The sequence below is a fragment of the Psammomys obesus genome, unplaced genomic scaffold (assembly GCF_907164565.1).
Source record: "Psammomys obesus unplaced genomic scaffold, mPsaObe1.curated_primary_1811, whole genome shotgun sequence".
In the NCBI taxonomy this organism is placed as follows: domain Eukaryota; kingdom Metazoa; phylum Chordata; class Mammalia; order Rodentia; family Muridae; genus Psammomys; species Psammomys obesus.
Window position 1 is genome coordinate 572244 of NW_026592586.1, and position 24329 is coordinate 596572.

Sequence of the window (24329 nt, forward strand, 5' to 3'; positions counted from 1 at the left end):
TAAAATATGCAAAAAAGCCATCACAGCAAGGGAACAGGGTGAGGGTGGTGCCAAGTTAGTGACATAAAGCTTCCAGCCTTGTGATGAGCAGAAGCACAGTTAAAGCTTGAGAAATTCCAGTTCTTACACACAGATATTAACTCTTTCTCTAGGTATGTCTCCAGATCTACAGTGACATCATCAGCTGCCAGGGCACTCGGTGGGCAGAACACTGGACAGATATTAGAAAACCCCCTGGGTATCTGCGTAAGCAGTGATGTCCCCTCAAAGGCCACCTATCTCCTCCTTTGCTCTTCATGGCATTTCAGGAGCGAGGCGCTTGTAATTCACCCAGTTATCGAAGCTTCTTCCACACACTCTGAAGCTGGGATCTTACACAGTCAGCCAGTCAAGGCGCCACTAAACATTTCCCGGTGGGAATTAATATTTTACATTAAAACTCTAAATCCATTGGTTACCACTGACAGCTGTTAACACATCTTATTTTTAAAATGAGGATAACTTATTTTAAAAGTTGGACATGAGTCATCAGTGTGTGCGAAAATACCATGAGGTGACAGAGAATCCTTCTTAAGCTCCATAAGACATGCTTTGTCGAAGGCTCCTTACTCTGCCTATCTGAGGCTTTTGCTTGGTTCTATATTTTATGTTTCAATTGTCCTCAATATGAAATGAAATAAAAATACAGATCTCAGGCTGTGTGGGTAAACAGTGTGGGTTACTGCAGAGGGAAGGGAGGATGGAAGTAAAAACCATTCCTCCTGACCACCACTGCTGTCATCCATACTTACAGAAAGGCTTTTGCTGGCAATGTCAGGGGAAAGCCTAATGTCATATTCACTAAGCGTTTTCCTTCGAACATGAATCATTTTATGACCTAGCAAGTGAGTGAAAAAAAACAAAAACAAAAACCAAAAACATCTTTGCTAAGTGAAAGTAGAAAGAGAAAAATTATATATGTTCAAATCTTCAATTGCTGTGCCCCCAGAGGATCCACAGAAGTGTGATGATTATAGCGCTAAGAACTAGGCGTCAATCTCATACATCATCTTAGACTTCCCTTCTCTTTCTGAGAGGTTAGTTCGTCAAGACAAGTCCTCTGTCCCAACTACACACTCAATGATCATTACAAGTAATACTGAAGAGCCTTTTTGTTGGTTCACTCCTGAAAGTCCCCATGGTAGCCAACAACTCAGCATTCAGACAAGATGAAGATCGTTCACTCTCATGCCTGCATGTTTTCAGAACCCACTCAGGATATCCCAATGTTACCATCTTACACCAAAAACAGGAAGGAGCTGTAAGTGAAAACAGGTGTCCAAGACATGGGCTCAAACCTTGCAGCTCCCATTTGCTGGGTTATGGAATTTGGGCCAATGTTTTTTATAATGTTGGGCTGGCTTTCTAATTTAAAATAAATTATTGTGAGGATTAAATAAGATGCAGAGTATGACGTTTTTACTAGAGTACCCAACACGCCATGCCACACCTCAGTGACTTCACTGAGCCTCAGTGGTTTGTCATGCCTATGTGGGGGGTATATTTTCCTCCTCTCTCCTCAAAGGAAAGACTAGGGTTGGGAGAAATGAACTGAAAAGTAGAATTTTTTCACAGAAAAATACCTGGAATTGTCTAAAAACCTGGAATGTTGGAGAAGGAGTAAACAAAACAGGCAGGAAACAAGGATAGAACTAAAGCTAAAACAGAAAATCAGAGTGACATGAAGAAATCTCAAAGCAATGTTCAGTAAAGAATTTCAGAAAGATTCACATTGGCATGCTAGTGTACACTCTAAAGCCATTAAACCATCAGCTCTCTGCTCATGAACAGATGTGTGTTTAAACATGGAAAACAATGTGTCCAATCAAACCTGACGGTGTCTAGGGGAAGAGGAAGGACAGAAAGATGGCTGGTAGTGGCCAGAGGTGACCATTATGCTATTTGTAATGTTTAACATCATTCACAATTCTGCAAAAATTATAGAATACCTACTGTTTGTTAGTTCCTCTTGGAGAAGGGACAGGATGGCAGCAAGTAGCATAAGCTCCAATGCTGAGTTTGTGTCCTAGTGCATATCATTAGACCAGAGATGTTGGCATGCCAACAGCTGGCTCATGGGGAGCTAGAAATAAGGGCATTCAGCACCCAATAGTTAATAATGGTCTAGGTTGGCCACCCCTGTCCCAGCTCCAAACTAGAGTTATCTGAGAAGAGAAAACCACAATTGAGAAAATGCATGCCTCTACAAGATTGCCCTGTAGACAAGCCTGTAGGCACGTTCTTAATTAATTATTGATATGGAAGGGCCAGCCCCCCTTGTAGGTAGTACACCAAAGGCAGGTGACCCCAGGTGTAGAAGCAAACAAGCTGAACAAGCTATGAAGAACAAACCATCAAGCAGCACTCCTTCATTGCTTCTGCTTGAGTTCCTGCCCTAAGTTCCCCCAGTCAGTGATGGAGCGTGACCTGTAAGCTGAATGCATTTGGTCATGATGCTTTATCACAGCAATAGAGACCCTTAAGAAACAACTCAAGATGTTTGCTCAGAATCACTCTAATCCATGGAAAGGGATCACTCTAGACAAGGTAACTACTGAGAGTCTGGACTTACTCCTACAGGAACTCAAGAGAACACCCTCACTCAACTGACACTACCTGCAGGGCCACCTCCTGCTGGGTGTTAATGAAGAAATGACCCAGTAGATCAAAAGAGTTTGAGAATTAAAAAACTGATGTTCTATAATAGGCAGGAAGAGATCTATAAACTTCTTAAAATAACTCAGGGTTGTTTTGCATGAGTAAGTATTTTGTTTAATGTTACTGTTACCTCAAAATTTTCCAGAAAAGTTGCCTTCCAGCACTTGGGGGACAGTGTTCTCTAGAAGCCAAGATCCTAATAAAAATCGAGGGCCATCATCACAGCTTCATTTTTCTTTATTGAAAGCTCCTCATGAGAGAGGAATTTAAACAATTAACACGAACTTCAGTGGTGGTGGTGCCTGTCCTACTTAACAGAAAGTTTTAAGTCTTTTGTCAGGCATTTAGCACTTCCTCAGTAAGTCAGCAAATTTGACTTCAGGAACCAGCCTACCCCAGGTGAGATGAAGGGGAAACCTCTCAGGACAACAGGAGATGGAGGGCTGAGCTTCAAGGGCAGCAGCTTGGGACCCCAGACAGCAAAGGGGCTGCCGTGGGCTCACAGATTCCAACCACAAGAAGGCCATGGTCAAGTACATTGATCCTTATAAATGAGTTTGGAGTGCAAACTGGCTGGAGGCAAACACTTTTTATAAGTGAATAGCCAAAACATTTATCATAGCATCTTTTATTACAAAACCCAGAGATTTTGTTGTTGTTTCAGACAGGGTATACGCAGCCCCGGTTGTTCTAGAACTTGATACGTACACCAGGTTGTCCTCAAATTCACAGAGATCTTTCAGGCTCTGCCTCCAGAGTGCTGGGATTAAACGAGCGTGCCACCACACCCTTTAATGTTTAAATACATAGCAAGGTGTTTTTTGAAACATCATAAGCACTGTGCTAAAAACACATCTAGAAAAATGATGCAAATTGGCTGAAAAAGGAGAATGCATAGAGATGAGCTCAAAAGTTTGCTGTGGGCACATCCTTCCCATGTCACTTCCCACCATGTATTGGAAGACTAAATGAGCAGCTTCAGGTGGAAAAGGTAAGCCTAGAGAATGCTGGTAAATGAAGCAGTAAAATGACATTGCTTCAGGCAACTAACTACAACCACTGGCACCCGAAGAGGCATTTGGCTCAGGATTGGGTCGCCGCTCAATGGGTGGTGAGCATTTGCCAAGCACAAGCAAGGCTCTGAATTCAGTGTCTATCACTGAGGAAGAAACCCGAATTCAGTGTCTATCACTGAGGAAGAAATAACAGAAAAACAAAAACGAAACAACAAAAACTGACAATCTTTTAAGTCAAATACATTCACTTGACTCCAACATCTTTACATTTTTGCCTCACATTATTTTAATACAGTATTCCTCATACACTCTCATGCTTCATAAACTGGCATTCAATTCTTTGGACATTAAACTTTCAAATGTATACACCTGCTTTTCCCCTTCAACTATTTAAATCCTTTCAATCTTACAAGAAGAGGGGTAATAAATGCAAGTACTCTTCCCTTGTGCTTAACAGGCAGCATTTCTGTTATTCTGTTACTCTTTACTTTGTTCATTTTACTCTCTCTCCCCCTCCTTCACACACATAGATTTTGTTGGAAATATTTCTTACACACACACACACACACACACACACACACACACACACACACTGGAGTGCATGCATACATGCTCTAGCATCTGTGTGGAAGTCAAAAGGTCAATCTGCAGGAGTCAATTCTCTCCGCTTACCACGTGGGTCCTGCTGATCAATCTCAGGTTGGCAAGCCTGGCAGTAAGCACCCTTACGTGCTGAACCATCTTGCCAGGGTGGAACCATTTAAAGGTTAGTATGTTTCTATTTCTTCCTTATGTACCTCTACTGGATCATCCCAGGAATGATATACTCCTCTGTAGCTATACATGATTAGTGAATCAAAGAAAACTAATAGCCACTACACAGTATGCAATAGATACACTACAGTCTACATTCATATTTCCTATGCTTTTGTTTTCTTTGAGACGGTGTTCCATGTAGCCCAGGCTGGCCTAAAACTCCCCCTGCAGCTGAGGATGCTGCTGAACTCTTCTTGATCTTCCTGCCTCTACCTTCTAGGTGTTTGGCCTATGCCACTAGGTTCGGCCACCCTCAATTATCTTTCAAACACATGACATCCCTTCTTCTTCAGGTCTGGACATAAAAGCGAGTTGTGCATTATGTGTGAGAATGTACCCTTGACCTCTGTTTTCTAATCCAGCACCTACCTTCCCTTCTCCCCTGCCCAGGACAGCTTTCTGCTTCATAATACTGGCTGCCTTGAAGGCTGTGGCATAACCTTGCCTTCAACTTGAATCCTTCTGGGTCCTCATAATGAGATGCAGTAAAACCTCTCTAGGCCGGAATGCCACACAGTGGGTGTGGAGACCTGCTGAGTCAGTCACAACAGGTAGCCCACCTCAGGAGGGCCTGCTATTGCTGAGAGGCTGTGTGGACTCTTGATTGGAGTGGGGACTTCCTTCGTGCTTCACCGTCAAGTGCCATTCCTCTCTGTCATTAGCAGCCACTCTGGGAAGTGCTACTTTCAGTCCAGGCAGAAAAGCCCATTTTTAAGCAACTATTGGCAACTCTTGCCCGAATTAATGAATACGACGAGAGCTGCAAAGATGGAATTTTCAACTGCCTTCTCCTTCCTGTGTCTGTTAGCTGCCCTTCTTTTATAAGCTCCTATAACCACTTTCTTGATATAGTCTTTTTTGATATATTTTTTTGGAGCAATACTGTGAAAATGTGGACTTTTGAAAAAATAATTCAGTGTAAAATAAGACTTTGCAATTGCCATTCTTTCTGGCACTGAGTGTCCCACTGGGGTCCATTCAATCCATCTTGCGTGTCCTTTGAGATGGTCTCTTTGGATCTAATGCCAATCCTTGCTCTTTGATTTAGGACATTCTTGGCTGACCTTGTACTTTTCTGTGCACTTTGAAAATGGATATAGGTAATCCCTGTTTAATGAACTACATGAGAAGACCTAAGTATTTCCGAGTAGATTATCTGCTGAGTCAGTGCTCAAAGGGAAGCTGAATCTATTCTTAATTGATTTATAGCCTCCAACGTCTAGCCTAATGGTGCCACATTTGTACTTAGAAAGTTATTTTTATTGCAGCCCTATTTTCAAAACCCTGAGGTAGCATAAATCAGCTGAGAAAAAAACAGATGCGGCTCTTTCTTTGATAACTGTTAGACAGCACTGACTACTCTCCTTAACCCTGAGGAGAAAGCAGAGGAAAAGGAACAACTCCTAGAAAGCTGGAGTAAATAGGGGGACCAAAGGAGGAAGGGTAGGAGAATGGAGGATGCACCAGGTGTCTTCCTGATACCTAGTTTCACATACAACATGAGCCAGCACTATGATGCTCACACATTCTGAGGACAGCGCCAGCTAGAGACTGCCACAATACCACAGCAGAGTGCTGTCCTAGAACTGAAATGGTTCGTTTCCTTATTTTTTTCAGATCTACAAATATTTTTTTTAATAAAATAAAATTAAGCCATTACTTTCCTACAATGTCATATTTTCTACAAGGAACAAGAATCATCTCACTCTTTATCCACTTTAATCTGATAAATGAGTAAAATTTCACACTTGAATACTCTCTATAAATGAATAGAATTAAATGTTTTTCTTGATATCAGTCAAAAAAATGAAATTATCTGGTAATGATTTCAAGAAACTAAATATTTTTTTTGCTGTTGTTGTTTTCTGAGATGGATTCTCATTGTAGCGTAGGCTGGCCTTAAACTTTCTACATAGCTGGGGCCAGCCTTGAACTTTCGAATCCATCTGCCTCTTGAGTCCTGGAATTACAGGCCTGTACCATTCAGCCTCAAGCAAGTATCTTTTAGCAACTGGTAATACAGATGGACATGGGGCATGATATGTACTAATACAGGGGCATGATATGTACATAGGTCTTTTCTGTTCCTGTAATACTACAGTGAAAGGGAAAGCAGAGGAACTTCCTAAGAACTTGGCTATATGGTCAGACTGTGCTGCTCAAGCTTCACTGAAATTTTGCCAGCATCTGTTTTCATTACTGTGAAAGAACAATGAAGAAAACCCTCCTGATCATCACACCTGTGGAAGACATTTTAAAACTACTCAGTTTAGAAAAATCTATTTACCCTGGAAGGCAAGAATAAGGAGGTTAGGGGAACACTTCCACACTTGTCTCCAGAATAGACTCCATGGTTTGATGACATCATGAAATTAGCTGTATAAACATGGCACAGGGTAATGGCTGACAACAGTGCCAATGAAGAACGTATTAAACCTACAATAATCTACTCCCTAAAAAAAATAACTTGGGTAGTGAAATTTTTGCCACCAATCCTGGGGACCCAGCTCCACCCCCACCCCCCACAGCCAACGTGGAGGGAGAGAGAGAAAATAAAAACAGTCAAGCAAATTGGTGCCAGGGAGGGAGAGGTGGAGTTGGGAGCTTGGGAGCTGGAATGCCTCTGTTGAGGAGGCCTCCTCTCACAGCTGTGTGGTTCTGAGGCTCCAGACTTGTGGGTTTCCTGGACACCTTCCCTTCTAAGCAGGAAGGCCAACACTATGTAGCCAAAGGTGAAATTCTGAGCCTCCTGCCCCCATCCTAAATCCTGAGTTACAGGTGTGCATCACCATGCCTGGCTGAGAAAAATACTTTTACAGAATCTCCCACCAATGAGAGATTTATAACCAGGCTATAGTGAAAAGTTGGGTAAATTCCTATCAAACATATTTTCCCTATAATTCTAAGGGTAATGCTTTATAGAAAAACAGGAGTGGTTTAGTGAACACACGTACAGAAGAGTCCTTTATAGAGTTTCCAACACTCAGGGCTGCACTATCAAGTAACTGTTCATGGGGCATTGGCTCCTTCAGTCACTCAGGAGAGACCCCAAAGCACTGAATCAAATGCTTTCTTACACTCACCGAAGAGAACCTTTAAAAGCTGACCCTGGTGGCCAGACAAGACCCTGTCTCAAGGTACACAGAGAGCAAAGCTGGTATGAGGCACATATCTGGAGCATGAATTTAAATGGGTGTGGTGACCACTGAGCCCAGAGCCCCGTCATTAATTTCCCACAAACCAGCAGCTCACCAGGGCTCTGTAAGCATCTTGATGGGAATCATTAACATCTGAATCTGCCCAAACCTGTCTCTTCCAGTCCACCCCTTGCACTACAAGGCTAGATATAGTGAGAATATGCCTTCTGCTTTCCCTTCCAGGGTCAGTAATCCTGTTTCCCTTCACTCTAGTGACAGTGTAACAAATAACATTGAAATTGTTTCCTTATGCCAACTGCTTTTCCAAATGCCAGTATGCCATCAGTGACTGTGTACCTGGTACAATGTTTAGAACCTTTCTTCAGGAAGCCTTCCTTAACAACATCCCTCCTCTAGTGGTCTTCTCTGTTTTCACAGCAACCAGCACTCCTCTCTTAGAACACTCTGTCTAATTATATCTAACTTTCAGGTTTATTAAGGAAGAACCACTTCAATCCAAAGAGGAGCTTAGGTACATATAAGACAGATTTCTTTTTAAATGGGTAAATTAAGATGAAGAAAAAGAGTGAGGTCCGAATTATAGTTGAATATCACAAAGGATACTTAAGGCTCTAGCTGCTTTTTAGAGTTAAACACATTCACTCTACTCCGAGCTTTTAAACCTATAATACTGAAACTAGGTTTCAGTAAGGGTACAACTGTCTCTAAGAGTACAGCGTACACTGTCGGGAACTGCCGTCACTCTTGGCTAAAATGGGCAGTTTCTTTTGTAACAATGACATTTGGGGATGAAATGTCATCCCATGATACATACCATGTAAACAGCATAATAATATGTTTGTTTGTTTTTGAGACAGGATCTCACTATACAGACCAGGGTGGCTAATAACTCACAGAGTTCATTCTGTCTCTGCATCCCAGATGCTAGGATAAAAGGAATGCACCATCATACTTGGCCAATGATAAGTTTCACAGAGATAGTTTACTCAATGGGCCCTTAATGGGGACCAATGACATATATCACACCTCATTTAAGGGAAGGAATTGAGGGATCAAAAAACAGGGACAAGGGGTAGAGGATTCGCCTACACAGCCCAGAGTCTCAAGGGTCTCATATTCTCTTCCACCCTGCATTTCTGCTGTGCCCTTCTTAAACTGCAGCCCTTCAGACTGGAGAGAGGAAGGTCAATGCCTGGAGTTGCCTCCTATTTACGACATTAATTATTTCTTAGTGTGGGTATATGTATATATGCTCCCATGTGTGCGGAGGTGAGAGGTCGAGGTCAAGTGTCTTCCTATCCATCACTCTCCCCATCATGTTTTGGGAGAAAGCCTCTCCCTGAACCTCAACAGTACAGCTCGGCTGGCTCATCAGCAAGCCCCAGGGATGCTTCCGTTTCCAGTGCTGGGATTATAGGTGTGTGTGGCCACACCCAGCTTTTTTAGATGGATGCTGAATATCTGATTCAGGTCGCTCTGGTTGTTTGTCAGCCACCTTACTCTTTAAGCTATCTCCTCAGCTCCATGTGCCTCCTATTTAAGGAAGCCTGAAATAAAGTACATGGCAATTTCTCACACAAGTGAAACAGACACTTACTTGATGTAATCCAATACTATGTTTACACTTCAAAGAAAATGCTTTTTAAGACAGTTCTTACTGCTATGTGGCACAGGCTACAACTCAAATTCACGGTAATTTCTCTACCTTACAAATGTGCTACCACACCAAAATCCTGGGTTCTTTGGAGGGCCAGCAGCCACAGTCCATCACCTAGGACCTAGGTGACAGGTCTCCATTAAGGACCTTCCATCTTTCTCCCCTTTGATAGGCATGCCCTCTCACTGTTAATACACCAAGTTCCCAAATTTAAGTATCACTGAATTCAGAACCAAGACAAAAAACCTCTGCCTCAACAAAACAAAATAAGCAAACAAAAGATCTTTTTCTTTTTTCTCTCTCAGTCACTAGGTGTAGTGGGTACATCAACAAACATCAAGAAACTGGAGGCTGGGGCGTCAGGAGTTCCAGGACAGCCTGCACTACACAGCAGTCAGTCTCAAACGGCACATAAAAAGTTTTTCTATTGTGAAGTAAAATAAAGCTCATCTCCTTTTGTTTGAATATTTCCACAGTAGAAATGAAACAAGACCGCATGTGTTTGTGCATGAGAGAGAGCGTGTATGCGAATGTGAATGTGTGTGTGTGTGTGTGTGAGAAAGAGAGAGAGAGAGACCCTAGTAACTAAAAGTTGTCACACGCCCACTTTCCAGAACCCGTTTAAAAAGCTGAGCATAGCGGCGTACAGCGGTAATCTCCGTCGAGGCAGAGGCAGGAACCGGCAAGCACCAAGTCCCACGGTGAGACGCTGTTTCAAAATACATGGTAGACAGTTCCTGATGAATGACACTTGAGTTTGACCTCTGACCTCCGTATTGTATACACACCTGCATAGACGGGTGTTCCCACATGCGCACAAACACACTCAAAGAGAAAAAGAAAAAGCATTGCGAAAAAGCTGACATGGTGACGTATGCCTGGAATACAGCACTGAAATCATGGAGGCAGAAAGATTAGAAGTTCAAGGTTATTGTTGGGTTCACAAATGTTGAAGGTCCAGCCTGGACTACACCTAGTCTGAACTTCCACACAGAAAATGAGGCAATTTCTTTAAATTAGTTTTAAAAAATGGTATCTTGACCAGGTCAAGTACACTTTCACTAAATTTTAGACTGTATTCAAAAGCTTAAAATTATGTATTGAATTATGTGGCTGGAAAGTATTGAGGGAAATAATCTCTGGGGAGAAAATTTGCAAAGCCTTGTTCTAGTTAATTCAAGCCTGCTCTAATTCTCCTCCAAGCAAATAGCAGTAGGAGATGAATGGCTCTTCAGCAGGAATGTCTTTTTTTTTTTTTTATTTTGAACTGGTCTGACACTCATTAAAATAACCGAGAGAATGACAGACAATTAGTGAGCCAGCAACCCCCAGACACTGGCTTCTCACCTCCACCCCAACCTCCTGGCAGTTTTTAAAGGCATTATATTAGAAATGGTGACAAATTAGGGATCATTAATCAGTAACACAAGAACTGCACCCTTCAAATCCTGAACACCCACAAGAAGCCCATGGAGAAAACTGCAGTTTTGGCAGTTTTCCTAAGACTCCCTGCTGTGTGAAAGGGCAGATGGTGTAAACAGCAAATACATTTCTTACAGATTTATTATTTATTCATGTGTGTGTATGTGTACGCGTGCATACATGATCATGGACATACTTGTAAATAGCCAAGAAGGGCAGAAAAGGGTGTCAGATATGTGAGATTCCCTGGCACTAGTTTCTGTGGTTATAAGCTCGGTGCAGATAAAAGAGCACCCTCATTTCTCTAAAGGACCAGCAAGTGCTGGAAATCACTAAGTCAGCTCTCCACCCCACCCCATGCCCTTTTTCTGACTTTTGTTTTTCCTGTTGTTGTTACTAGTTTTCTGTTTTGTTTTGTTGTCTTGTTTTTCAAGACAGGCTTTCTCTGCGTAGCAGCCCTGGCCGTCCTGAAACACTTAAGTACTCTGTAGACCAGGCCTCAAACTCACAGAGCTCTGCCTGCCTCTGCCTTCCAAGGGCTGGATTAGAGGCGTGCACCACCACATCTGAGGAACAGCAAAGGAGGGTGTGTGGAGCACACTTGCCATCCCCGTGCCTGGGGAGCTGAGTCAGCAGGAGTCAGAATTCAGTCACACTCCACATACAGGAGGCCAAGGTCAGCCTGGGTTACTCATGCCCTGTCTCAAAAACAAGACAAAAGACCACTAACCACCACCATCACCTGGTGGCTCGCATCTGTAATTCCCAGCATGAGACATGGAGACTGCCATGACTCAGGCCATCTTGAGGGATATATTTAGTCCCAGGTGAACCCGGGCTATAGAGAAAGGCCTTGATTCAAAACAAGGTAAACATACCACCACCACAAGAGCCTAGTCTGTTGGGAACAAAGCCCTGGGACCCTTCCTAAGGGCCTGACCTGCCAGATAAGCACCGGGCACCAGCAGGCCATAGCTTCTTACGACCCATTGTTCCCGAAACTGTTTGCTTTGGGACACATCCGTGACCACCGATGTGACCATCGGGCCTTGTAACTCTTTAACCCACCTTCTTAGCCTTGGGAACTTCCCACCAAGGGTCTCAGTATTTTTCCACTACTACTTCCCTTTCTCGCCCCTCTCCCCCGCCCTGCCAAAACCACGTTTTAAAAGAAACACCAAAGTTCAATAAAGCGGACACTTGACCGGCAACCGTCTGCTGTGTCCTTTCTCTCTCTCTCCCCCATCTTTTTCAGGATTGACCCCCTTTGCCCCCACAAATAACTAAGTCCCGCGGGACGGGACACTAGTCACGAACTCAGACATTCTCTTCTTTCAGCCAGTACCTAATTGTTTTTGTTTTTTGAGACAGACTTTCTCTGTGTAGCTTTGGCTATCCTGGAACTCACTATATAGACCAGGCTGGCCTCGAACTCAGAGATCCACCTGCCTCTGCCTCCCAAGTACTGGATTAGAAGCGTGGGCCACCACTGCCAGCTGCCAGAACTGAAATTTAATAGCTGTTGACAGAGTACCGTTTTTTTGTTTTTTTTGTTTGTTTGTTTGTTTTTCCTTCAAAGAGATCAACGGTATGTATCATTGATCCGAGAAGTAACCGTTCCATCCAGATTGATGTAATGTCTGAGCCTTATTTAGGACCCTCACCCTTCCCTAGTTCAGCTGCATATGTTGGGTCTTCCCAGAAACGTACGCACTGAAATTGAAGTTAACAGGAAATTAGGAATCTACGGGCCATCAGACCCCGAGAAAGGCCACGCCCTCCTGAGTCATCCTGAGCAGTTCGATCCAGGAGGTACACGCTTACTCCTCTCTACACATCAGCACAACACGTGTGTTTTCGGAACCCGGAAGCTGCTTTATTTCATACGGTCCCGGTTCTCTCCCCAGGTTCTGATGCGAGAGTCAGATTTCAAACGATGAGACTTTACAAGCCACCCAGGGGCGCCCGCAGGCGCCATGACTTACCATACAGGTGTCCAGGTCTTCCAGCCGCTCCACCTCGGTGAGGTCCTCGACGGTGAGTACGGCCCGTTTCACCGGCTTCTCCTCCACCAGCTCCGTGTCTGGGGCCTCTCGCTGGGGGAGGCTCTTGCTTCGCCTGCTGAAATGGTCAGCCTGGCGTCGAGAGACCACAAGCGGAAATCAAGAGGAGGTTAGTGAATCCCCGAAGACATCATCCACGGTGGCAAAGCAGTCAAGGAAAAGCTGTTATTCAATTAAGCGATTAGCCAATTAGCTTGGCGTTTCTTAAATAGGTCTTACTACCTAATCCTACCTGACCTAGAACCCCTTGCTTCAGCCTCGTCTCTTGAGTGCTGGGATCCCAGGTGTTACCAACAAGCCCGGCTTCAGTGACAATTCTGAATCAATATACACTAGTCCCTCCTTCCGACTCTGGGAGTGGGGGCTAAGTAAGCGAGATATAAGAAACCTCAAAAGAGCAGAGATCAGGACTGGAAAATTGGATTCAGCAGGTAAATGCCCCTGCCACCAAGACAGACCGGGTAAGTGAACCCTGAGGTTTACTTTCCACATGGTGGGAAGAGATCTCCCTCCATACGCGTGCCAGCACCGATACACCCAAACACACCCAATAAAAACAAACAAACAAACAAAAAAACACATCTTTGAAAAATATCTTTAAAATTAGTAAATGAAAATACTATTTCCCTGAGGATAAAATAAGTAGTTTTCTTTTTATTAATCTTATTCAATTAATCTTTATCAATCTTACTTTATTCTGTGTCTAGTTGTTTCACAATATCTAATGATGGTAAAAATGATCCTCCCAACTTTCATTAATTTTTTTAAATACTAAAAGAAAATGAAGCTTAATAAGCTACCTTCCATTGCTTTTATGTGTGGAATACCACATTTGGTGAGTCATTACTCCCATTTTTATGTTTTAGTAATTGTAGAAAATCCAATAGTATGGTGTGGAATGCACTGGGTTGATTTAGCGACCAGAAACTACTTCTGAGGGGATAAGAAGCAGCTGACAAAATCCACAGGAGCCCCAACAACGTCCCTAAACTCCCATGGAAGGAAACTAACTGAATCCACCTTCACTCCTAAAGTAGCATTATTTCCATACAATACTTTAAATTTCTCTACTTATAACCCAGATCAGCAGAACTGATGTTGAAATGAAGCTCAAGACATCACAACAGTATGGTGCTGTTCACTGTCAGTGCTGCTCAGGAATCCCAGCTGGGCCTGTCTGGCGCTGAGCAGGGAGGAGCTACCTGCAGGCAGGTGTCTCCCTCATAAGTGGGGGTTCCAGACTGAAGGGAGAGGGCAGAAAGAGTATTGCCGCAGCATTCACCTCTCCCTGCTTCCTGTGGTGGATGCAATGTGACCCCCCTGCCTCCGCTCCTGCTGCCATGCCAGCCACACCAGGCTGGACTGTGCCCTCCAGCCATGAGCCCAAATACAGCCTTCCTCACTTAAGTTGGAGAAAGTACATAATGAAGTAAATTGATACAAAACTTTTTCAAGCGTAAAAAAAAAAAAGGAAGGAAAAAAAAATCCCGAATACATTCTTAACGAAAGGCACAACAGCAGATTTCAAACTTCCTGAGAAAGCCTCCAAAACATCATTCTTTATTGGTGGCATCCTGACAGCTTCCTGGACCCATGGGGCATCCAAAAGATGTTTCTAAAATAGCATGTACCAGGCCAGCCAGGGCTGCATAGTGAGACCATGTCTCTAAACAAATAGATACATTTTTAAAAAGGGCACACCACCGAGGACTCTAAATAATGAAGTTACTACTGGCTGCCAGGAGATGGGAATACAGCTTCTCAGATTGATAGGCCAGAAATCTGTTTTCTATATATAGTCACCACAGGGCTGCATGTTGACAAAATACAACATAGAAGAATTTAGAAGATAACATGTGCTCGAATAAATATTGTGGTCCTGTCGAATTATTCTAGAAACTTCTCAGTAGCCCCCAACTGGTTTCTCAACTAATGAATGTTCACAGATTGGTAATATGTGTTACTGGGCCAGCTGGAGACCACAGGCAATATTTGGAGTACTGATGCTAGAGATAAACTGTCTTTTGGATTTGAAAGAATAGTCTTAGCTGGCAGCACACACATTCAAGAGGAGGGGGAGGCAGGAGAATCAGGAGTTCAAGGTCATTCTTGGCTACGTAGAAAACGGAGCTCAGTGTGGGCTGCAAGACTGCTTCTCTCCCCTGGCCCCACCCTGTTCACATAAACATAAGAAATAATATATTCTGACAGAGGCCAAGGCAGGAGGATTGCCTTGAGCCAAAGGTCAGTCTGAGCTAAAGTAAGACCTGTCTCAAAACCCCAAATTCATTCTGAAATAATCCTACTGGAGCAATATCAGCACGTGTGCAGTATATACCTAAATGTGTTCATTTTAGATTTAGTCTTAACATCATCTACCCAAACATTTGAACTTCGTTAAAACTGGACAAGAGTTCTACAAGTGCTCTCTTTTTCTACCCGTGTCATTTAATTCTAATGGATGTCTAGAAGCAGCAGAAGAGGAAGGAGGAATGCCAGGCTCTCCACACCGCACAAAAGACAGAGAAGAGAAACCCCACCCCTTCCTGGAACCCAGAGACAAAGCCTAGCTCCTGCCTCTGGCACTCACCAGCTTCCGATGGCTGTTGGAGAGCGCCTCCAGGATCTCATCCACAATTCGGTCAGACAAGAACGAGGCCACGGTCAGCTTCACCTCACTATGGACACCAAAGGGTAGAGAAGCTCTGTAACTTGTACAGGGGGCTTGGTGGGGGCGGGGATGGGGGAGGCATGCTCCTCTGAGGCCTTGCTGATAGGCCAGCTGGGATTCCGTTCCTCTCTTTGAAAATGGAATGGGAAGAACATGAGGGTAGGACTAAGCATTCCCCAAAGTAACCCTTAAGCACTGCCATAAACACACAATTAACAGGCGTCCATTGTCAACGTCAACTTGTCTCTGAATCTGCAACTTGAGGTTTAGCAGTAGAAATGGAAAACACCTGGATAAAGAGAAACTCAATAGAAACCACATGGGCATGAGGCACTCTGTACCCGCCGACACAGACATGAGCTGACTCGGACTGCAGAAAACTCAAAAAGTCTAGTCTGGCTATGAAGCCTGAGTTGCCGTTTCAACGCGCACACACATCATGTAAAATTTTTTCACCGATGAAACTGTTATGCTGTTTCTGCTCTGACGTGCCTCTCTGCTAGGCAACGTTAAAAATGCACTGTGACAGAGGCCATGACAATTTTTAGTTCGGATGCCTGTTAATCTGACCCCAGACAATTCCCCAGCAACAGAAATAGGCTTATAGGTCTTAAGTAACAGGCTTTGCCACTAGGGTTCCTACCAGATGGTTTGTGTTTTAGTTAACATTTCAACCATTAACAAGGCTCCACCATCCATGAGCTTTGAGACTGAATCACCCAACTCCAAAGAGCAAGTGCTCACATGTCCAAGATTTTCAGGAAAGCGTTAGGAGGTCAGTCACACACCTCCATTCTAGAACTGTCTTCTGAGCTTAGCCTGCTTTTGACATCGATGATTTTTATGTTTTCAGAACAGACAAATGAGCTGTCAAAACAAAATTACTTATCCCAAATGCTGCGGTTGGATGTGTGGCAGTCTGTGCTGGGACTTCCCTACTCAGGAAGGTCACTCATTTCTGGGGTGCAGGGGGAGGGCGATTAACTGTGATGTTTGTGCCAACCTATCCAGGGGGAGTCTTCCATCCTTTTCTCATGAAACAAAGTCTCGCTAATACTTGATTTGTCTGGTATTTAAGTATCTAATACTTTAAGTTGGGTGTGACGGCTCACAATCAGAATCCCAGGACTCAGAAGGCTGATGCAGGAGGACAATTAGTCTAAGGCTGGCCTAAACTAGGAAACAGTCCCTGCCTAAAAATCATGATGATGATGACGGTGGTGGTGATGCTGATGGAGAATAATATTTAGTTAAACACATCAGAGGTGTTCAGGGGAGATTCATTCTAATATCATGCCAAAAACATGGACCAGAGTCCCTCTGGGCTCCAGAGGACACCGGAGCCCGATGGTAACAAGCATTTCCTGATTCTCATTAGCTATGCCTGAGATCATGTCTCTTTCTAACCCTCTAGGCTCAGTATGTCACAGTTTTCGTTCTGCTTCCTTCTCTCTGAAGATGGGGAGGGGTGCTTTATGGGCACCAAGGTATAGCAACAAAGTGAAGACTTAAGAATGCTTCTATTGTTTGATATCTTCTATCATTTTGTTGCTCATCTAAATATTTTTTTATCAATATTCAGAAATAGGTAAAAGGGGAAATTTAAAATGCCTTGAAACTGGGCTTTCAGCCAATGCATTCCCCAAATAAGAAGCATAAAGAGCTGAATGGAGTCTTAATACTGCTGACACCAGGGACAATCCAAGGGAGTTTGTAATTACATCTTCTAAATACCGAGATCTTGGCATTCTCCTCAAGGTGTTCAAGAAGGTATCGAGAGACTTCAAAGCCTGGGGTAAAAAATATATGGTAATAGGAAGAGAACTCACTCTAGAGATCTGAGGCAGGAGGATTGCTGTAAGTTTCAGGCTAGACTGGGCTGCAGAGTTTCTAGTACAGCCTGGGCCATAGATTGAGGACCTCTCATCAAAACAAGCAAACTAAAACAAACAAGCAAACAAACACTCAAAACAATAACACTGACAACAACAATAAAACTGGCAGGGAGGGAGATCGAGGGAGAAAGAGCAAGGGAAATACCCTCAGACTTTAAGCCAGTGACTTAGAAGTAGAAGATAAATGCTGGAATCACAAACTAGGAATTACAATCATGTCCTCCTCCATATGTGATTGTGTGTGTGTGTGTGTGTGTGTGTGTGTGTGTGTGTGGTGTGTGCGCGCGCGCGCAGGCTCTAAGGCAATACAGATACAACGAGGCCAGAATTCTTACCTGTGTGTATAACCTGTGCATTAAGGCACAGCCATGTTTACATATATTCTTCTCAGTCTGCTAGCCACATCTCAAAATGCTCCTTGATGATAAAGCCACCAGCACTCGCCTGCCGGGGAACCTGGTCTGTGCCTCAGTACTGCAGCTCCTCAGCCTGGTAACAGGATGAACATACCTAATTTTGTTAAGAATGTCAATTCCAGACTGTTCCAACAGGACGTTCTTAACGAAGGTTCGTGGGATGGAAATCTTTTCGGTGCTGGCGTGGATCAGGTCCTGTCGGATATGGGCTTTTCTCATCACATTGGGGCAAAGAGTCTCAGCCGCATCCACCATGGATTCTAGCAAACCCTGCAATTCAGAAGAGGGAGATAATGACACAGCCATCAGAAAACTCAAAGGTGTACTACACCAAACCCTCAGAGGACAGGAATGCCATGAGGCGCAGCCTACGACTCTAGACTACTCCCAGGAGATTTGTAACTTCTATGTGACTGGTAAACTCAAGGAATCACTTTAAAGTAGACACTTGGCAGGAGCTGGGTTTCGCTCAGGCATCTGAGGCACTTCTGAGTGGCAGCTGAACTTAACACAAAGCCATGAGTAGGAAGAATAAAACATACAAGTATCAGCTTTTTACATCATAACTTGCCATAGCAGACTGAGCTCCCAGGTCCTGGAAAGCCTGTTTAACAGTACAAAACCTAAAATATGTAGACAATTTCCCAAATCACACAAACATCGAAATTATAATGAACCATTGAATACTTCTACCAAAATGCAATAGCAGAAAAAAAAAAAACAAAATCACCAAAATGACTCCCAATTTTACTCTTCTAAGAGAAAAACTTTTTTGTACTAAGTAAAACAGTACTTATAAAAGAATACCAGTAAGCAGCATGAATAATAACAGATAAAAACATTTACAGAGATCCCTATAAACAACCTTAATAGCAACAGCCAAAATATGTGTACACAGCCCTGTAACATCTGAGAAATGATACTGAAATTTCCATCCTTCCAACATCCCTAAAAATAGATGGTGTTCCTTCACAGCCAGGTGCATCACTTTAATCCCAGCACTCTGGGAGGTAGAGGCAGGCAGATCGCTGTGAGTTTGAGGCCAGCTTGGTCTACCAAGTGAGTCCAGGAGAGCCAAGGCTATACACAGAGAAACCCTGCCTTGAAAAAAACAAAACAAAACAAAACAATACATACTTCACAGCTAAGAGACCATTGAAAAGTAATGCTGAATTAAGATTCTCTGAATGAGGACTTGCTGTGACTCATGGCAGATGCTTTTAAAGGAAAAGGAACTTAAATCTCACAAGGTCCAGGACTGACATGTGAGCAGGGAGCAGGAAAAACACAATCACAGCCAACACACAGACTGCTGGGGGCTTGGGAACTGGGGGTTAGAGGGAGGAGAGAAGCAGGTTCTAGAACAGTGACAAGCAGAGACATTGATGACATTCTAGACTAGTGCTCAGAAAACTTCACAACAAATATAAGGAAACCCTGTGAACAGAACAGAATCATCTATGTCACCTCAGGCCTTTTAAGTGCAAAGGTCTTCTATTTTGGATATTTATGCTTTAGTCCTGCCCAGGGAAAATTAGCCAGAATCAATTTCAACCACTTTAAGCACTTAGGGGGAAACAGGGAAATCTGTGGCTCAGACAAGATGAAAAACCCAGCAACAGGTGGAAGCTGTTTGACAAGAAAGGACCTGCCATCATGTTTCATGCCAATTTAAGTGACAGCCATTCTTACAGTTGGAAGAAATTCTTTTGGATGCTCTAAGGAAGGAAACAGATGGAAATAGGCAATCTTCAATGGGAAAAACACAGGGCTGTGTTACATGTAGCTCATTGATCAGATGCTTACCCAGTAAGCCTAAAGCCCTGAGGCCAAGCTTGTGCCATAAATAAATAAATACCCAAGCGCTACTATGCTATTAAGGAAATAAAAACATAGTATTTTTTTTTCTTAGCCCATTACAATAATAAATGTTAGAGGTGTCATGCTGTACTCAGAACTGCTAGAACACAGTAAACCTGACATGTTTGTAAATCGATACCACAGCATAAGGTGCTTCCCCAGCAATGGGGTGATTATGCAATTCACCCTGACAAAGTTCATCAAGAGTTAGACTAGGTCACTGTGGTTCACTGTGCAGTGGAATGCATTTTTTTTAATGCACCCATTGAACAGGTGCTTTCTTACTGCTAGGACTGCGTGGGTGATACTGACGCCTTGTGTAAAAAGGTTCCTAATCATGTGCATGGCACCGTCACACAGATGCAAGACTGGCCACCAAGGCAGAATGTGATGTGATCTCTGGATTTTGGTAATTCTTTAAAAGTTTACTGTTGGCGTTGCTTAAGGATTTCCCAGAAGTTTTCTTTTTTTTTTTATGTAAAAAAAAAATGTTTTTATATTTTCATTCATATAAGAAATTTCTGCCTTGTACCTTTTCTTCGTGAAGGATCCAAGTGCTCTGTACTACCACGTGGTCTAGAAAGACCCTGAAACAGCCCACTGTTCTTTTCTACTTCTCTGTCTTTGTTCGGTACAAATTCAAATAGTGTGCAAGTAAAATTCATACACCACATGAGCCTGTCTACAGGACCTGCACAGGGAGATGGATTAATGTCTAAGAATCCCCAGCATTTTCCGCCTTGTTAGCTTAACTTCTGAGAGTAATTAGTATATTATGAAGCTGTCATCTGTTTCCTCAGCTCCTCCACTTGCTGCAGAAGCTGCCTTATCAGAAGAAAACAGGTTAAATAATCAGAGAAACTCAAGGCAACCTTAAAAGACCAAAATCCTTCTGAATGTGGACTGCCTCTGGGACAGCTGATTTTTGAAATCACCTTTAGAAGAAGCTGCTCTTCGGTTACCCACACCCTCTAAAGTCTCAGGGATGTTTTACACCCTTTTTTAAATCAGTAAACCAATAGCAGACCTCTGTTTATTTGGGTGCCCTATAGCTCCATTCTCAATAATCTGTTTATTCATCCCTAACCACGTCAAAGACGCTTGGCTACGCCTCTACTGCCACTCTCCACGTAAGTAGCTCGGCAGTGTTTACATACGAACGTTTTCTATTCCCCACATCAAATGCAGTGATGACATTTTCCCCCTTTGTTTTTGTGTGCCCTGTGTGGAAATCATCCCCTCAGCAGGAGCAACCAGTCACGTTAGGTGCATTTAGAGATTTGCCACCAAAGGTGAGACTTACTACACAGGTAAACATTCTAAAACACATAAAGTAGACTAGACATTATATTTCCTTCTATCCCATGTATCTGCCCAGCTAGTGAACACATACACACACCCTATAAACACAGGCAGTCACAGTATGCAATGCTATCAGAGTTACATCATCGCAAATTCATTCCCAAGATAACAAGACCCACAGACCTTCAGTTGCTCGTCGACAACTCTCGTGACCTCCCCAGCCATGGATTCCAGGGTCTCCTGAATGGGACTAGATGACAGGCCACCGGCTCCCGCCCAGGATGCACCGCCCACATGGTATAAATTCGGTAACAACTGTAAGAAAGGTGAAAAGTAACCTCAGTGTAACTGAACAAATATTTCAATAAGCATCAAGACCACTGTGGAGTTATGAAGAGGTAAAGAAATAGAGATCATCCATCCTTGGGCAAAGTCACAGATGGTAAACTGAGGCCCACGCTGTTCATACTCAGTGAAACCAATCAATGCTGGCATATGGCCACAGTGACACTGTGAGGACTGGGCTATTTTTAACTCGTCACCAAAGATGCAGGTGACTTGCCACTTCTCTTCAGACAGCGGTTGGTTATCTCATAATTCCACTCAGTTCCGACACTCTTTGCCTAGACTGTCAGATGTCATAAGAAAAGGACTCAGACCTACAGGACTACATCACTCAGCTGCCAGTCACAAATCCAGGGTCATCACCGGTACTTCAGGGAAACTGATTGGAAAGTCAAGCGGGTCCCCACCACCTAGCCCTTGGGCTCAGTGACCTGCCCAAATGCTTCCCAAATCTCAGGAATGCACCTTCCTCATCACCACTTGTTTCCAATCCAGACAGTGAAATGCACTCACTACGTTGCCAGGTACAGGGGTGAGAGTGTCACCTGGGACTTAGGGAAAAGGGCTCTACAGGGATTTGGGGGAAGAGGACTTCTGTGTCATCTTCAGGCGTGCCAGCTTCAAGGCCCTTGATGGCACCAAAAGGAGTTATCTGAGCCCCTCTTTTAAGAATTCCTGGAAGATGCATTAGAGGCATAGTTGATGATGTCACTAAAGCTGCATTAGAGGCATGGTTCATGATGTCACTGGCTGTGACTGACTGACTCAGCCTCTAGGCCCTCTCATTAGGAGGGGTGTGGATTGGCCAGAAGAGCCAATGCTCAGCTATGGTTACCTCCTCCGTGTCCAATCATTAGGACGAATGCTGCCATGCTGGAAAGCTTGGGTTATCAGTAGCTAAGGATGCTACTGTCACTCCTGCCACTCAGAATGTTCCAGGGATTTAGAGGCCCCATGCCTCTATGTCTAAGGACAATAGCTCGGTATATATTGTTACTGCAGCACAGGACTATCTGACTAATCTGTAAGGTCCCTCACACATTCAGCAAGTGTGATCCTGGGGCCAGTAAGATGGCTCAATGGGCATTCACCACAAAGCCTAACAAACTGAGTTTCATCTCTGGAAGAAGAAAACAGACTCCCACAAGTTTCCCTTTGACTTACACACACACACACACACACACACACACACACAAAAAAAAAAAAAAAAAACCAAAAAACACAGATTCAACAACAACAACAACAACGAAACAACCAAATAAAACCACTTATGTGATCCTAACAGTAGAGAAAAGAGCCCAAATTCTGACTCACAATTAGTTTGTTTTCTATTAGGTCACTTTGGGGAGTAAATTCTTTGGATGTAGACAGGTTCTTACTATGCCACCCAGGCTTCTCTCAAACTTGCCTTAGGAGCCAAATTTTACCACAGGAGGTGTCCTGTTGGAGTTGACGGTGGGAGTTTTGTGTTGACACTTACTCAGGGTTCAATTTTACCCTCTGAAACTCTCACCATACTCCACTCCTTGTTTTCATTATTAGAAATCAGCACAGGTACAAACAGGATGAACACAGTACCAGTGACTCATGAACTCCGAGAAGAAACTCACCGTTTTAGAGTTCTTAGCATCACGCATGAGCCGCTCCGCTGCCTTTAAGTCCTCCTGAATAGCATCCCCCCCACAGGTTCGTAAGGAGTTGAGGTGATCCTGAACCTTCACACATATCCGGTCAATCATCTGTGCAAACCAGAGGAGCATCCCGGTTGGTGCAGAAAGGAAGACAAAGAACAGACAATGAAAATTCAAGAAAACAAAATGTATGAAGTTCAAGACTTTTGCTGGAGTGTTCCAAAAGGGTGATTAAGCAATTATTAAATTAGTCTGACCATACATGTAAGAAACACATGTAAGAAGCACATTGACCCCAGGAAAAGATTTGAGACATTTTGGTAAAAGATATAAAGCATGTTTTCCTCCCTTAAAAAGAATACTATGTAGTGAATCATCTTAACGATTAAAATCCTGTAGCTCCCAGAGATGTTCTGTTAGACAGTGACTCTCATTAGCTGTCATTAAGTGCCCTGCATGTGTCTGACAGAGGGAGAGGTGCTGAAGAAAAAAAAAAAAAAAAGTCATACACATTGCCAGGAATAGTGCCATGACAATAGAATGCTGACAACTGCCAGTTAATCTCAATTGTATAGAAATCAAAACAGCCTCTGGAAACTGACAGTTTAAAATTTCTATTATATGAAGGGCTTCTCACTATAAATTGAGAACCACCAAAGCATAGAAACAAGTTGTTCCCCCCTCCCCTTTTGGTGGGAGGGTGAAGCACTTGCCTAGCATCTGTGAAGCCCTGGGTTCTATTCCCAGTACTATACAAACTAGTCATGGCAGCACATCAGATATTCTAACACTTAGTGGTTGAGACATAAGGATCTGGAGATTCAGGGTCATCTTTGGCAACAAGGTGAGTTGGAGAACAGATTAGGCCACATGAGACATTATCTCTCGGTCAATAAAGGTGGAGTATGTCTTGGAATATAAGCACTAATAAAGAAGAATACCTCATAGTATCTATCCCAGCAGCTCTGCCTCACAGGTTTTTTACACTTGAATCATTTTCAGTGCATCCAGGACTGGACTGTAGAACCCAAAGAAAGTGGCAAGGCATTGTGTAGACAATGCCTGTGGCAGGTTACAACATCCTTATTTTAAATCCGCCCCAGGGCTGACCTGCTCTTTAGGGATCCAGTTCTCTGACCTCCCAGGAGTGGCTGGATTAGCTCCTGTGGTGGTGGGGGTGTTATGTAACATGGACATCCCTCGCTCAAGGTCTCACTCCTGGACTTCACATGCTCTGGAACTGTCAGCCTGTAATCCCAGCACTCAGGGAGACAGAGGCAAGCTGATCTTTGTACATTCAAGACCAGCCTGGTCACTCTAAAGAGACCTTACAAGAAGTGTCTTGCCCTATAAAATAAGTCAGTTGAATTGACAGAGTTT

The 24329-nt window shown here is 43.5% G+C and overlaps 1 protein-coding gene across 3 annotated transcripts in view; it reads right to left on the bottom strand.

The window, feature by feature from the left end:
• Carmil1 (capping protein regulator and myosin 1 linker 1) overlaps positions 1–24329 on the bottom strand; it is a 269047-nt gene that overhangs the window by 30268 nt on the left and 214450 nt on the right. For all 3 annotated transcript variants that reach the window (XR_008720958.1, XM_055614493.1, XM_055614492.1), the window contains exons 25-29: positions 22929–23057; positions 21157–21288; positions 17906–18081; positions 15420–15507; positions 12752–12901 (exon numbers count right to left, since the gene is read on the bottom strand). Coding sequence is in view for 2 of the 3 variants with exons in the window: in XM_055614493.1 (XP_055470468.1) it covers positions 12752–12901; positions 15420–15507; positions 17906–18081; positions 21157–21288; positions 22929–23057 (675 nt within the window). In the remaining variant the exon portion in view is untranslated. The remainder of the gene's footprint in view (positions 1–12751; positions 12902–15419; positions 15508–17905; positions 18082–21156; positions 21289–22928; positions 23058–24329) is intronic.